This window comes from Diplotaxodon limnothrissa, linkage group LG17, assembly GCF_057381915.1.
Source record: "Diplotaxodon limnothrissa isolate DT_005_m linkage group LG17, D_limnothrissa_male_GT1.1, whole genome shotgun sequence".
Taxonomy (NCBI): Eukaryota; Metazoa; Chordata; class Actinopteri; order Cichliformes; family Cichlidae; genus Diplotaxodon; species Diplotaxodon limnothrissa.
The window spans coordinates 35,930,973-35,947,337 of NC_140612.1; the positions used below are offsets into that span (position 1 = coordinate 35,930,973).

Below are 16,365 nucleotides of genomic sequence, written 5' to 3' on the forward strand. Positions count from 1 at the left end.
AATTTGGCATGCAGACTGGAGCAGCCAGGGATTGAACCATCAACCTTCTAATTTGTAGATGTACTTCCTGAGCTACAGCCATCCCTACTTATTGTAAATTCCAGTAAATGCAGACAGTAATAGATTCTTTTTTTTAAATTACAGCTAATAACAATATTTCCATAAAAAGAATGGATTTATTTGCCAGCTTGATTTCATTGAATGCAAGCTGATTGAAACCAGACTTACTGCTCTGAAGAGAACTCACTGTGACCTGGTTCCCATCTTTGAAGTAACCACTTCAAAATACCACCTTAAACCATTTGTCCCCTCAGTGACTTCTCACAGTCCAGGCCCTGAGATGGCAAAGCAGCCCAAAACCATGATGCTCCCTCCACCGTGCTCTACAGTGGGAATGAGGCTTTGCAGCTGATGTCCCGTACCGTGTCCCCTCGAAACAGTGTTGTATATTTTTGTTTCTCCGTTTTTTTAAATTTTGTTTTGTTTTGAACAACTCTTCCAGGATTGTTTCTTGAGCTCTTCTTGTAATCTTTACAGGACACCCTCTAAAGACAGTAGCAGCAACAGTCATTTAGCTATCAGCAGTTTTTCTTAATGTGAATTGATGATCATTCTTTTGTTCACTTTTCCACCAATGTGAATCTCTGTACTTCTCATTAAGTGATCAACTACTGGTTGTAACAGATGGCTGCCCCTCCCTGAGCCTGGTTCAGTTTAAGGTTTCATCCTGTTAAAAGTAAATTTGTCTTCCCGCTGTTGCCAACTGCTAACTTGTTGGGGGTTCGTGTGATTGTTGGGATTGTCTTGCTAATAATATAAATATAAATATAAAACACCTTGAGGCAACTAGTTTTGTGAGTTAGTGCTATATAAATTACATTGAAATGAACGTAATTAAAACTGAGACATGGGCTAGTCTCTCAAATTTGTAAGCCTTTATTATAATGAGATTACTTTGCTTCAAGTGTCTTTTGGAGAAGTACTAAACACTATTGCTCACTTATTGCACTTACTCAGTGCATTCAGTAAAGGAAAAAAAAAATTAATTTGCTCATGTGGTATCAGTTTAGTCATGTTGTGTCCATCCATTTCAGAGAGTATCTCCAAACATGGAGACATTTCATTTCATAAAGAATCAATGCAGTGATCCAGGTGTATCTATTATTCAACTGTACGTCTACATACAACTGAATATATTCACAGGGTCTCTTACAGTTAGAATATGATTTATTCACGTGCCCAGCAAGCACATTTACAGAAACTAGAAGGTGTTACGGTTCAAATGAAGCCTGGGCATCTTTTTCTGGACTTGCAGTTGTTATTTAATATACTTTTACATTTTAATTAGACAAATAGTGCAGGAACAAATTTGTGGGAATACTTGGATGTTGACATAACCCTAAATGTATCATCAGCAGCAGAGAGCATAAAGTGGTCAAAGTTAAATGATAGTCATGAGGAATTAACAAATGCAGCACATTCAACACGTCAGTCAAGTTATTCAAAAACCTTCCAGTCAGGCTGGTTCACTGCATACAAAGCAAAGAAAAAAATAATGTATCATTTACTATCATTTATTAATTTAAATACATATTTACATGCAAATAACTGTATGATATCCAGTTAAATGTAAGTTTGGGGTGTAATACACGTGTAAGCTTATAGTCAGCAGTTCTTCAGTGCATGGAGTTGATTGAGGAGAGCGTGTTTTTCCTGTTCTAACAAGGATATTTGACAGTTCTTGTTCTTCACCTCCTGTTAAAACATGAAAAATGACAATGTTACACAAAGGGACAAATCATAAGAACGCTGATGCAAAACTTATTCACGTAACTTTATTAAAAGCTCTTAAAGAAGATGTTTCAATATTTAATTAAAATATATTTCTTCTACCTCCTTGAGGGTTGTTTCTTTACCTGAGTCAGTACTGAGTTGTGCCACCGGAGGTCACTGTCTGCCACTGCTTCAAGCAGAGAGGGGTTGCTGCCGGTCATGGCGTTAGGCTCACTCATCACAGAGCCCAGAGAACCGTTCACCCGCTGGATACGAGACCCGAGGAGGCAGGAGCGAGCCTGAGGACAGGCACACAGAACTGTTAGTGGGCTTAGAAACACCCGAATGGATGCCAAGCACAAGTCTCATCTTTATGATTGGTGAGGAATGCTCTCACTAACAGATGAAAATGAAATAGATGCTTAAAATGATGTAATTACAGGAAATGTTTGTCGTTTAGGAATGAGGCTGAAGTCTTGCACAATTTTTCAGATATTGACCACTAAACTTGGACGCTGTGCATGCTAAAATTTATGGTAAGGCCCGATGCAACTTCCATCCTTCAGCCTCGACAATAAGGCAGCCAGTTGTGATTGTGTTACAATGACAAGCCTTTTCAAAGTCAGAAGGAAGTTAAGACTGTAATCATTCATCGTTATTAAACATGACAGCCTCATGTCAGTAAAATCAAAGAGGCCCTTCTCTGTACCTCTGCTCCATCTTCATTTCTGGAGACAAACCCACTTCTGCTTTCGATGCTATCCTGCCAAGCCCTGTTCTCCTCCAGCCGCTGGAGATACCAGAGCCGAGCCTTCTCCAGAATCTCCAGACCAGACCACAGAGCGTCCTTCTCCTTCTCCAGATCCTTCAACCGTTTAATCTGAAACACAAAGAAGCAAAATGAAATGGAAAACTTTGTTTGTGCTGAGTTATATGATAGAACCAGTTTTGGTATGTCCCTGTGTACTAGGCTAACATGTTTGACCTTCAGGTTCATGTATAGAAGCATGTAAACCAGAGGCCCCGAGGCACTGTGTACCAGGCAACACTGAGCAGCAGGTGGCCTTTAGCTCTTTAGTCTATGCCCAGCGGGGTTACAGGCTCTTTAAATAGGCTGAAACAAAGACACACAGTGAGAAACATGACATGTGGCGGTGGGGCTTCATGACTTCAGACCATTAGTCACTGTAATCTCAACGACAGTGAGGCCGAAAACTCTATTCTCTATTTTAGAGTTAATAGTCTAAATTTATTCTGGCTCGGCTGCTGATCGTTAGTAGATTTACTGCTAACAGAAAACTGGTTACACTGATCCTTCAACAGGAAGCTGTGAAGATCGAGCTTGACATGTGGGAATGTGTCACTGGGATGACTGTAGAGTCACGCTACCCCGAATAAAGCAAAGATAGAAATGACTGAACGCAACCTGACTCAACACACGCACTTTATACATACAACGATGCGCATCACCTTTACGTGACAATTCAACTTGTCTGAAAAACACACAGTGAGTGAGTGTGCTGTTCAAATGGAAAACAAATTTAAAAAGCTAGAAGTATTAATGAGACATGCTCTTAATCTGAATATTGCTAACATGACCTCTTAATCCATGGCTGTCAACCTTATGTTATCAGTTTGCCACATATGATTCAGTTATGATAGTTAACCAAAAATGTACATTGTGAAAACATTCAACTCTGAGAGCCTTGAGAAAAAGAGATCAGGTTCAACATTATCTACAAGTTTGTCACATTGAGTCGGCTTACTGTTATCACAAACAAACACTACATTTAAAAAAAAAAGAAAAGAATGGAGAAAGCATATACACCACTGGGCTGGTTAGCTGTTAGTGAGAAAACATGCACATTTGCTCTATAGTTTTCTCTGCTTTCTTGTCTCAAACGTGTTAATGTTTAAAAGAAACAATTAGACTTGCGACTATTTCTATAGGATTGTGCCGTGACCTTAACCCCTAAAATCCACATTTTTCCAGTTAGAAAATGTAAAATTCATGAGAAGTAAAAAACGCGGTGAGCGTGATATTTTATGCTAAACATACTGACATTAGCAGAATATAGTTTCCCTACCACAAGAGAACAACTGCAAAATGTCATGGCAATTCCACAGGCAGTATCAAAGATGAAAGTAGTCACCGTGACCTCAGCTGCCATATATGGAAGAAAGGGTGGAGCCCTAATTTATCAAGCTAACTCTAGCTAGCTTGGTCAGAAAGCTGCATTCACAAACTGTTTGGGTGCAGGAATACGTTAATTGAGCCAATTAGTGCTGAGACTAACAAGCCAATTATACAGGCAGATGAGTTATTAAAAAGAGAAAACTACCCACACAGGCGCAAACCCTATTTTGTACCAGGCAGTAAATATGCTTTTTAATCTCTAAACTTCAACCTTTGAATGTATGAGTCTGTGGAGATTAACTTCATTTTGGTGCCAGCCTCAAGTGGCAGCTACAGGAACTGCAGTTTTTGCCACTTTTTCAGCTCTGGAGTTTGCCCCTTGGTAGCTAGCACCTATTAAACTTCTCTCCCATGGATAAAAATATAATGGAAGCACTGTTTAAAATATAGTTTTTGTTCTTCACTTTCTTTTTAATTATCGACTGAATGGTGACTGATATCACTGCACAGATATCAGGCTGATCTTATTTTTGATGCCTGGTGTGATTTTCTGATGGTTGTGGTGTGTTGCAGGGTACACCATCAAGACTATAGCTGTAATAGCTAACTATATACTATTTTAATAGTCAATCAATTGTTTTGTTAATTAGGTCATTTGACATCGGTGGCAGGAGGTTGTTACTTATTATTTGGCTCATAAGCGTAAACCTTTTTTTCTTAAATGTTAATAATGCAATAATAGATTAGTTTAGAAATGCTGTCATAACATATTTTATTCAGCAGAGCAGCTTCAACATTTATCTCAGCACTGTTTGCAGCACGTGCAGCAGAGTAGCATTGCAACTGAACAGAGGGTGGTGCATCATCATTATATGAATCCAAAATGTGTCTTTTCAACTAACAAAGCTGTTCCCCAATGGTGTGTCGAGGCACACTTCTGTGCTGTGTGAGGCAAGTCTAGCTGTGTGCTGGAATTCAATAACAGTCAGAACCTATTACTGCTAGACAAAAAGATATGGATGAATTGTTAATCCACTGTTTCAGTACTTTGGAAGCAGTGTTTACCTGAGGCAAATCATACAAAAAAAAAGCTTTTTGCACAGCTGCCAAAAGTTGGATGTTATTACAGCATGACACATGAAAAACCTGACTGACAGTGAGAGTAGAGAGCCCTGAGCCTGAGCCTGTCAAGTAACTTGAGTAATACTCCACCAAGCAATATAAGGAGGCACTTAGAAACCACAAAATCCTCTTTTGCAAAACTTATCCAGCTTTAAAAATGCTGAATTTTTACCATGCCTTTTTTTTTGAAAGGCATGGTATTCACCAGTTGAGTTTAACACAGAACAGAATAAATGTGATAAAACCTCAGATGGCAGCAAAAATGTGCAGATATCATGTTAGGCATATTATTAAAATTGCCTTTGTCCTACAGTGCAATCAAAGAATGAACTGAGGATATCTCGTGTGACACTGAATTAGCTTTATGCAGACATGAAGACTTAAAATTGGACGTTTTTACCTCTTTGAATTTGCCTAAAAAGTTAAAAAAGTTTTTTTTGTCTGTGAGACTACACTTGTGTTTGCTGTCTGTTCAAAGATTAATGAAAAGAATTGTTTAACAATCTCAGTTCTAATCAACAGATAAGATTTCTGACATTTCTGTCCCTGCACTTTAGTTGTTTGTGTTTCTTGGCACTCGTTCCTTGTAGCTTGTAGCTTGTACCGGTTGAACTTACTAGTGAAATATGCTGCCATTTAGCCTAGATAAACTCTTTATAAGAATACTGTAAAATAATGAGTAAATGAGTCAAAATCAACACAGAAATGATGGATGTTACATTCCAGAGAAGTGGGAAAAGTCAGGTTATTGCAGGTTGGCCAAATGTACCAAACTAGTGACACTTCCCCAGAGACAGAAGAGTCCATCAAAAGCATGTTTAGTATACAACAGTTTGATCATTCATACAACTCCTAAAAAAACAGGGAGACAAAACAGATGATGTATAGACACACAAATACCACCTCTATCCTCACCCATAGGTAGAAGCGAAGTGCGTCCACGCTGCACAGACTGGTCTTAAGCGGGATGATAACCACAGTGTAGGAGCCAGAGCTGGAGGGACGATAGGCCATGGAGAGCTGATCAGTCACTGACAGCTACTGCTACCCCATACAGCTGGGTTGACCACAAACAACAAACCATAGCTTGCCACTGGCTGACTCAGAATAATACCGCGGGGAGAGAATGAGTGTGCATGAGTGTGAGAGAGAGAGAGAGAGAGAGAGAGAGAGAGAGAGAGAAGGCAGGACTGGAAAAAAAAGCAGCACGATACACAGGCGCAGGCAGCATGGTGCCCCCGGGGCGAGGTGATGAAAAATTCCACATGTCACTGACTGGTTGATCGACAACCAGTGACAAAGAGAGGGAGAACCGGGTTGGAGAGGGGGTGAGACTGGCACTGCCGGATCAAATATGAGAGAAAAGACAACAAAAGGTGAAAAAGCACCCAGCAGGAAATATGAAAATGAAGCTGCGGATGGGAGATTTGAGGGGAGGATACAGGTGTGGTTACACACTTATCAGCTCCTGATGTGTTTCCATCAGTGTCATAACAGCAGGGGGGGGGGAGCTTGTTTATCCCAAATTTACAGCAGAAGGCCAGAGGAGGAAAACAAGGCTGTGTTTCACAAACACTGGATTTTCCAACAAGATACGAAGAAGTTGTCCCTCAGCTCAAGGAAAATCATGCTAATCTGCAGCTAGGTCCAAAGGAAGGGCACGAAATCACTTTCTTGTTAGTTTCAGGTGAGCTTTCTGTCCCAACATGTTGCCTGGAATGTGACATAACCTGAGGATGAGAGATCAAGCACAGAGGTGTGGAGCACTGAATGGAGCTGCTAAACAAACTTGACTATGGCGAGTATAGTTTGGAGTTTGAGAGCAAGTACAGGAGATAGAGACTTCAGTAGGCTCAGTTTATTGACACTAACAGCATTACTATCAGCGCTCAGCTGTTCAGTTAGTCGATGGCAACACAGAAAATCAGCAACACATGTTATTCATTAGGGCCTCAGGCTAAAGTGGCTGTTATGGATCCAACAGCAGCCCTGTTGGAGAGATTTTAGTGCAACTTGTGAGGGAAAAATATATATATAGAAAATAAAATCCCCTACTGTGCCCCCTCAGATTGGTTCTACAATTAACCTCTACAACAATGTGTTAAATATATGTTATACTAGCGTTTTGCATCAAGCACAAAACTACCATCAATGAACGGACAAAACCAAACTTTGGAGGTACCCCTCCTGTTTTGTGTGAGGGCGTTTTGTGTTCAAAAGAGAGGTCATTCATTAGCTTGTGCAGCTAAGCTATGGACAAAAGTGCTCCCTTTTAAAGTGGACACGAAACACTACATGCATAAAGGCTAATTTACATCATGGATTCCTGCACGTTATACAGCATCCAGAGGATAGTCTGTGTATTCAAACCCACCTCTGGCGCTGGTGCCCTACCCTCAATTTTAAATGCATATAGACACTGAGGGTTTTCGGGAGGAGCCGTGCTGCTCTCTGGCAGGAAGCACCATGCCCTCCTGTGTTTTAAATGCACTTCTTCACTCACCCCCGTTCTGTTAACCATCAGGGCTGGGCAGCTGGGAGGAAGTGCTGGCCGTCGGATTGGGGTCTGGGATGCGGGGCCTCCCTGCTACTGCAGATAAGGAGGCGATCTGCTTTCCTCCACCCCAGAGAGAAGGGTTACATCTCCTGGGTCTGGGTACGGTTTGCCCCTCTGGGGGCAGGGGTACACGGACCTGGGATATAGAGTATGTTTGGGGAGTGTGAATGTGTGTACAGTGTCTATTTATGTTTGTCTCTACGTCGGGTGAGTGCTGAGTATTTGTTCGTGTATATGGGGGTGGGAATGCACGTTTGTGTCTGCGTGCACCTGTTCACCTCCCCTCTCCACACTCTCTGCCAGTGGCTGATGCTCTGAGAGGTCGGTGTGTTGGTGTTTCTTGGTGTTTCTTGGTGTCTGGGGCTGGGCGCTCATGTATGTACTGGCTCACTCCTGATGGCCTCTGGGCCTGAGGCCTGAGAGGGGTCACTGCAACCCTCTGCTCCGTGGCTGCTGGGTGACCTCTCGTTTGGGGCTCTCCTCAGCTCTTCCCAGGAGGGTGGCAGACAACAATTCTGATGGCTAAAGATCCAAACCTCTGTAACAACAGCATGATCCGAACATTTTAGATGGCATAGGCAGCCGTCCTAAATTTTTAACTTCACGAAACCATGACTACAGATGTGTCAGGGTGGCCGAGCGGTCTAAGGCGCTGCGTTCAGGTCGCAGTCTCACCTGGAGGCGTGGGTTCAAATCCCACCTCTGACAGCAAGTAGCTTGTCTGACACTGTTCAAGTAAAGATGCTGGTGTTGTGTCAGGTCTAATTCCGCGTTGGTGAGTTTTGTAATAATTGACTTGTAATAGCTGACATGTACAACAAAGCAAGTCATTAATTTCATGTCACTAATATATTTACTGAAGATATATAACTGTCATGTACACTGTGCTAACTATTTATTAAAGGCACTATCACATACTGGTAGAATCACTTTCTTTTACACAAATCTGCAAATTTGAAATCACTGGAGCAACTTTATTGTCATTCGAGCATTATTGGTAAAATCAGGGCTGACCTTCTTTTTTTATTTACATGATCTTTATACCATTAAAATGCAAGTTAACCACTAAAGCTAATATGATTCATTTTGTTTTCCAGTCAACAGCACAATCCAATGATTTCCAGCTAATTTTCTAATGGCATTATTTTGGCACTCCCATGGTGTAATGGTTAATGCTTTGGACTTTGAATTCACTTCAAAACACATTGAGATCTGCTTTTATGAGACCAAAGTTCTAAGCACCAACCATAATATCATATCTGTAACCTCTGTAACAGCTGCATGTATTGAGGGCTTAAGATGAAACAGGAAGCTCTGTGGAATTATCTATATCACCAAAAAGCGCTGTGGAAGATATAGATGGTTGAGCAGGTTAAGGCGTAGATTCGACTGCCACTACTGCATTCAGGTGTTTTCAATGCGGGAAACTGACTTGTTCAGATGAACAGGGTACAACTATTCTTAGTGTTACTCTGACAAAATGCATTTGAGATCTAAATTTCTCATAACACAGGTCTCTTAGTTGGGCACTGTTCAACCCTGCATAGTGACTAGTTTTGTAATGATGAACAGCATCTTCATCTTTCATTTGCTACATGCGAGAAACTTGCTGTCAGAAGTGGGATTTGAACCCCCGCCTCCATAGGAGACTGCGACCTGAACACAGCGCCTTAAACCGCTCTGCCATCATGACACAATACCCCATGAGATTTGGCAAAATGATAAATACCTGTGCTGGTTCATCTTACTCTGGAAGACCTGACAAAGTCACACCTTTCACAAAGTCACACAATTCAGACAGACATTTGTAAAAAACTGAGAAAAACCTCAGAAGTTAGCCTCCGGTTTACAGTTTTCTTCAGTCTTTGTGGTCTGCCTCATGAATGTAAAATTGCTTGTGTAGCCAAACAGAATTCCTGCAGTTTGATTTCCATCAGTGTCCTGAGTTTGTCATTGTTTATGTGATTATTAAAAATCCATGAATGTTTTATTGTTTATCTGACAGTGCATAAACAAAATGATCACACACACACACACGTCCTTCTGCTAATTAAGAAAATCTCATATCAGTAGTTATTTGCTTTGCCATTACTTCCATTATTGATGGACACTACTCTAATGTGATGACGTTAAAAGCTCTGTGAGTGAGGCTGCTTCTTGCCAGGTGTGGTGGTGTGTGCCTGTAATACAAGCTACCAGGAGACTGAGGCTAGAGGATAGTTTGAGCTCAGGACCTCTGAGCTGCAGCAGTATATCAGGCATCCTCGCTCAGCATGGATATGGTGCACCTGTGGGCCCTGGTACCACCAGGTCATCTAAGGAGGCCTGCACCGGCAGACAGAGCAGGTGAAAGTAGGATCAAGCTCATGAATAGATGCTGAAGATCAGCCTGAGCAATGCAGAAGAAGCAAGTCTTTATGCACTACTGATTCACACAATGTTTTGTGCTCTCAGTGCATGAAGCATTAAAAACCCGCAATTATTCCCAGTGCTATCCATTTAGGATCTGCGTTTCCCATCAGCTTTCTTACAACTTATGTGTGAGAAATAAATCCATGTTTACATGTTTGCAAATTTCTTAAATACTGAATGAAATATATTTTGAAATGCTTCATCACAGGAGCAGGATTTGAACCCACGCCTCCAAGGGAGAAGGCAACCAGAACACAGAGCTTTTGCTCAGCTACTGAACACTGATTACAAAGATGCTTGAGCACGCTTTTATCTGTCAATATATCATAATATACAATTGAATGATCTCGAATGCATAACCCTAAACTGAATGGAATCTGACTTATGTATTTAAACTTGAGGTCAAATAGCCTTAGAAACAAATAGCAACTCAAACATGCACACACATGCATTCCTGATGAACTATTTCCTGCAAGACCTAAATGCAACGCCTTAGACCGTTCAGTCATCTTGACTCCAGGTGGTGTGCAATTAGTTATGATGGTAAGCCAAGACAAAAATACTATCCACTTATTCCACCTCCTCACTGAAGGCACACCTGAATAAGCACAACACATAGCCGCTGGTAATACAAAAATGCACTGAAAAGAGGAAAAGAAACAACCTTTGTGGTAGTTACGGGTTCAGGGTCTGCCATCACCATCTTTCTTATGAAGCTGCCAACAAGGCTGGGATGCAGGAGCTGGTGTGTCTTCAATGAAGCTGTCCCCACCCAGCAGTGCAGCTTCCAGTAAATTTGTATCATTGTAGTCTGCAACTATAACACACACAAATACACACGGGGCAGAAATATTGATGAATATAAACAAGTATAAAATGTAATATAAAAGAATAGATCACAACACAGAGAGGTGTAAGAAAATTTGCATTTACTTCTGAAGAGGACTCTGGACTCTGTATAAGGTGGCTGGAAGAAGACCTGCACAGTACAAAAATTATAAAATACTGGCGTGTGCTAGTTCTACTTCTCAGCCTCCGAGCAGACACACCTGTGGTATCAGTTTAAAAATCCTATGTTGCCTCATTTTGAAGTTATTGTATTTACAGGATTTTCAGAAAACTTGACTTCTGACGTTGAGATCACTGAGATTTGAAATTTTTAGTAGATATACTTATGATATTAATTTGAAGCTCCTACGTCACCGTGTTGTTGCGTTATCGAGAAACTTAGATGTCAATACCGATCGCCCGACCGCCCACCAGGGTGATGACGATACCCTGTCAGCCTTTAAAATTTGAGGGGTAAAAACAAACAAGCAACACAATTTAAGTCATTAAACTCATTAAAGATGTATGCTACACACCCTGAAACCCCCCCCACACTATCATGACATTCATGTCCGTGATGACTGCATTTGAATTTCTGACCACAAGTGTATGTCTTTGTGCAGTTTTGTTTTTTTCTTTTTGAAATACTTTGGTGAAAAGGACTGTTTGCTATTACGCTGCTGTATAACCTAAACAAACTTGCTGTGGGTGAGGTGTAACAGGGATAACCCCTGAGAGTGATACCATAGTAATATTTTAGCTGGAGTTCTGATGCTAATCAAACAATATCAAATTATTATTAGGATTCTAAGGTCTCACAATCTCTGATAATCGAGGACCAATATTTATAAAAAAAGAAGCTCAGAAAAAACAAAACACAACAAACCATAAAACCTCTTTTAAGCTGTTACTGTAGGCTGCTGGGAGACTGGCTATCACATTCAGTACATACTGTGTTTTGATTATTCAGTGGGTGCGGTTAAGCCTCTTTTGGCACTGTCCTGATAGGGAGGTCCATCAACATGTGTTGATGGACCTCCCTGTCGGTACAGTGCCCACCCATTGGTCCCACCCACTACATTATCACAGCGCTGTACAGTAAAGAGTATCACAGAGTATCATGACCTGGGTCATAATAGATAACACATTGATCTGAGCCATGCCAGCTTAAATGCACTTAAGTTAGGAGTTTGGGTCAAATGCAAAGAAATGCACTGGTATTTAATTTTTGCAATACAGTAGAATAGCAGGACTTGTTCATCTTGTCATGGTCAGGTCACTCACCTGAGACTTCATACCCCTTCAATTGCTCATTAGTGCAATCACATGACAGCAACTCAATTTATTACATGACTTGAACAAACAGAATGGGGATGAAAGGTCACTTAAGTGAGTATTTCAGAAAACTGAAAATACGTTTTTGGTGTCAGAGGTCACAGGAAAACTGCCTGACTGCTTCAAACTGACAGGAAAAAAGTAACTCAAATAAGCATTCCTAACAACAGGTTATGCAGAAGAGCATCTCTGCATCTGTGTGTAGTTTTCTGTGGGCTGCAGCAATAGAAGAGCATACTCCTGTCAGGGTAAAAACAGAAAACTGGGACAAAATTGGACAACAGAAAATTAGAAAAATGCTTTCTAATATTCTCCATTCCGTTTCCCTTTTTCCCCACAGCCTACTTGAAGTGTGATATAGGTTATGAACAGTAGAGGGAGCTATAAGTCCAAACTGCCTGCTGAAGAATACAAACTGTTAAAAGCTGACATTTTGTATTATATTCTCATAAGTCTGTGCCGCAGTAACTTCAACAAAACACCAGATGGAGCAACACAATTAAGTGCCAACTGAGAGACTTCCTCAAAAGTATGTCAGCTATTTTCAACCTTTCCTCACCCCCATTTTTTTTAATGGGGATGTTTTCTTTCATGAGGAACAACATGTTCAAAGTATAGCTATGAAAAACCGACTGAACCACTTTTCTTCTCCCAAACGATGCAAATTTAGACAGAAAAGAGGACCAGATAAGGACCCAGAAAAGCAATTTCAAAATATTTATATATAAATATTACATTTATTTATATTCCTTTATATAGAAAAGTTACATTACAGAGGGAGGATTGTGTGTTCCATCATAAGACCTGTGAGTCTTGCCAAAATGAAGCCTAAAGCTTCATGAGCTCATAATATCCTGAGCAATAGATGGCCTGTTTTTTTGTACACAGCATATATGGTCATAAGTAAGACAACATACGATCACAAAGGTTTCCACCGTGGGCTCCCCTGAGGAGTGAATTCACCACATTTATTACATAAACGGTGCAAATTTATTCACACAAGCTGCAACTTTTCTGCCGCTCCTGTTTCCCCCCAGTCATGGTATAATACTTCGCAATATGTGCATACATGTTTGTAGGTTATTCATATTTAGTCTGAAGTTTCTAGCGCACACACAGACAATTTTATACACAAACACACAAACACAACAGTAACTCACTTCCTCTTAAAGTGAATCTTTTTAGTCACTACTACTACTTTGTGGCTGAGAGTGGGCCCCTGGTTGCTTCCTGTCTTGCTCTCTCACATACACACTTTCTCGCACACATATTTGCTCCCTCGCTGTCACTCCTGTGTTTCATGAATACTTATAGAACTGTTTGCAACAAAAAAAGAAGAAGAAGAAGCAGCTAACACGGACAGGCCACGGCCCCTCTATATAGCGATGTGAAACAGTCATGAAGAGTCACTGTCAAGCGGAATGGACACATTATTCCTCGCCACAGAAGCTGGACGCTCCCTTCGCCTCTACAGTCCAATATCCAGTGCGGGCCATTCTGGGCTCACTGTTCCAGATCATAGTTTTGTGGAATCTTAAACATATTTTCCCCCCAACCCCCTTCAACACACACACACACTTAAAACCAGTGATGAAAAAAATGACATGTCTTTGCAGTCTCTCAAGGGAGCTCATTACAGACTGGCTCCTCCTTGTCCTAAGAACCAAATATAAGCAATGGATAGGAATGGAACAAACAAGCGGTTTGAGAGGAAACTCAATCCTGAATATGATGTGTTCGTGCCAAAAATAATATTGCGTGATGAGTTGCAGGAAGTGTGCTTATACATGTACAATATATTGGCTGTAATCTGACCTATTAAGGCCTCATGGATGTAGTTTAGGGATAGCGCACCTACAGCCAGCACTTTTTCTCAGACATTGAGCTTCTTTTTTTTTATCAGAGACTAGATAGTGTCATTACCTTTACTCTTGGAACTAGGTGAGTTTATCCAACATTGCTCAGGCCCACGAAACTTTAAATGAAAGTCAAGAATTAAAGCTGTCAAAGATACCAAATGTGTCAAACTACACTTTTTTTTAACAGCACATCTCAAATGTTGTTGCCCAATCGATGTACTTTACACCATAAGCCACATTCCCCCTGATTCTCACACACACACATACACACACTGTAGTTGGCGCCTGAATTGTGCACATACAGTACTTTCTTTATCATAAACACACATTGAGGGTTGTTTATTTCAAGGAGGGTGTTTGAGGCCTTACGGACTTTTCTGTGTCAGAACTTTATGTAGAAAAAGATGCTTTATGGATGTTTAGATCATCACACTGTTTGTTCAGTTTGTTTGCAATATTATCTGCAGTTTGTGCAGTATAATGTAGCAGAGCAGCAAATGGAGAAGTTATTAATGGGTTTGTATAATACTTTGCCAGAAAGGTAAAAAATAGCACCATCATTTCCCCTTTACAATATTACTCTAAGTATGTATTTACATGTAGACTTACAGGTAAACCTGTGAAAATGCTCACAGTGTATGTCGTCGACCAAATTTCAACGCAGGAACTTAATGCATTTAATGGTTAAGACGGCCAGCTGAAGTTCAAGGAAGTGCAATTAAAGTGACTTTGAATGTAAAATGCTTGTTGGTGCCAGACAATCTGGTCTGATTATTTCAGAAACTGCTGATCTGCTAGGATTTTTCCATACAACTATTTCTCGGGTTTATAAGAGATCTAAAAAGCAACACAAAATATCAAAATATTCAATAACTGCCTGTTTTGTGTGTTAAAATGCCTTGTTAGTGCCAGTGGTCAGCAGATAATAGTTAGACTGGTTCAAGGGACTAGGATAGAGAGATTAACTCGAACATGTGTGCTGTCAGGAAAAACTCAAAGCAAGCTACAGCAGCAGAAGACAAGAGAAACTGAGACTACAACTTTCTTAACCTCACCAGTTGGACAACAGAAGATGGTAAACCCAGCATCTGTTGCAGCACAAATGGAGACGTCAACCTAAATGTGAAAGCATGGATCTGTCCTGCACTGTAGCAAAGAACCTTTGCTACAAAGAATTAAGGTTCTGAAACCAAAAGGAGGTTCCAACCCAGGACTAGTGGTGATTAAGAGATTTATTACACCATAAAAACAAGAAAACACAAGTACTTCAGAAAGCTCTTTAAAAACTTGTTTAAAACTACAAACTGAAAAACTGGACTTTTTTCAGAAATTAATCGGGCATAACATTAAACCTAAACCACATTTGTCTGTTCAGGGAAGTAACAGATTTGGATTCTTATTAAAAAATAAAAATATGCTTTTTTATATTTGTTTTTATTATTTTAGCATTAAAATATTATTTCAAGTCAAACATTTGTGTGACAAACAGTGAGGCGAAGGATTTCAGTGATTGACATACGACCTGGTAGTAAACACATTTGAGGGTACCCAACACAACTTTTGCAAGAAGCCATCCGTCAGCTTCAAAGTCACGAACGATGAGCAAAGTGCTTGCAGTATAGATGCAGCTTTGGACTACAAAACGCCAAGATAAACAGTGTATTACAATATAAAGAGACACAAAGGATGAAAATCATTTTAAAAATCACATTTCCAAGCCTAGAACCACTTTTTAAAATCTCATATTAAGAGATATTGATCAACAAAAGGTGCAACACATCTTATCATTTACTCTATCTAATACAATGTATATGCAGAAAGGTTCATACAGGCTTTAGAGGTTGTTCCTAAGCAACCCAGCTGGCCTGCTTACCATGAATACCCTGTGGCCCCAAATCGAGGATTTTTAATACAGACTCCTGCTGCCCCCTTAAAACCCAAAGGCCTTTTCTTTTTTCCCCCAGAGATGGACATCTTAAACATTAATCGTCATATCATCTGCTCACAAAGCAAGAATCCGACTCACACATAGGTTTGATGGTGCTTTTCGTACTTAATTTTACAACTTTTTTGCCTCTTCTGTTTTCCCCCAGTCATGGTATAATACTTCGCTTTAAACTGAGCCATAAAAACAGGACTCAACAGGTTTCCATTGAAGAGATAAAGATGCCAGTTCACTCTTCCATGCAGATTTCTGATGTGATCGTCTCCGGTGAAAAAAATAAAAAAAAACTTTCTGTGAAACAATGAGATTAATCACATCAGCAAAGATTTGTGCCTAATTTGTCACGGCAGCATTGAGATTATTGGTTGCAGGCAAGGTTAACATGCACGCACGCACA

The 16,365-nt window shown here is 40.4% G+C and overlaps 1 protein-coding gene, 1 non-coding gene and 1 pseudogene across 3 annotated transcripts; 2 read left to right on the forward strand and 1 right to left on the reverse strand.

The window, feature by feature from the left end:
• Positions 1-1,665: 1,665 nt before the first annotated feature.
• On the reverse strand, positions 1,666-6,046 carry LOC146615352 (suppressor APC domain-containing protein 1). 2 transcript variants are annotated; one of them, XM_085376716.1, is made up of 4 exons: positions 5,948-6,046; positions 2,514-2,653; positions 1,917-2,103; positions 1,666-1,755 (listed from the first exon to the last, which is right to left on the reverse strand). In XM_085376716.1, exons 1-4 carry the CDS (start codon positions 6,044-6,046, stop codon positions 1,666-1,668), a joined length of 516 nt encoding a protein of 171 aa, XP_085232842.1. The 2 variants fall into 2 exon arrangements, with proteins under 2 accessions (XP_085232842.1, XP_085232841.1); XM_085376715.1 differs by having other exon boundaries at positions 1,917-2,072; positions 2,483-2,653.
• Positions 6,047-8,214: 2,168 nt separating this feature from the next.
• trnal-cag (transfer RNA leucine (anticodon CAG)) lies at positions 8,215-8,297 on the forward strand. The gene has a single exon. It is a non-coding gene; the product is annotated as a tRNA-Leu (tRNA).
• A 1,451-nt stretch (positions 8,298-9,748) lies between these two features.
• Positions 9,749-10,007, forward strand: LOC146615354 (signal recognition particle RNA; annotated as a pseudogene).
• The last annotated feature ends 6,358 nt before the right edge of the window (positions 10,008-16,365 follow it).

Bases quoted from the DNA above. Each gene is read 5' to 3' on its own strand.
- LOC146615352 (XM_085376716.1), bottom strand. From the start codon at position 6,046: ATGGCCTATCGTCCCTCCAGCTCTGGCTCCTACACTGTGGTTATCATC. The intron at 2,654-5,947 runs GTGAGGATAGAG...TTTGTGTTTCAG, and splicing joins CACTTCGCTTCTACCTATGG to ATTAAACGGTTGAAGGATCT. The intron at 2,104-2,513 runs GTTTGTCTCCAG...GGTGTTTCTAAG, and splicing joins AGCATCGAAAGCAGAAGTGG to CCCACTAACAGTTCTGTGTG.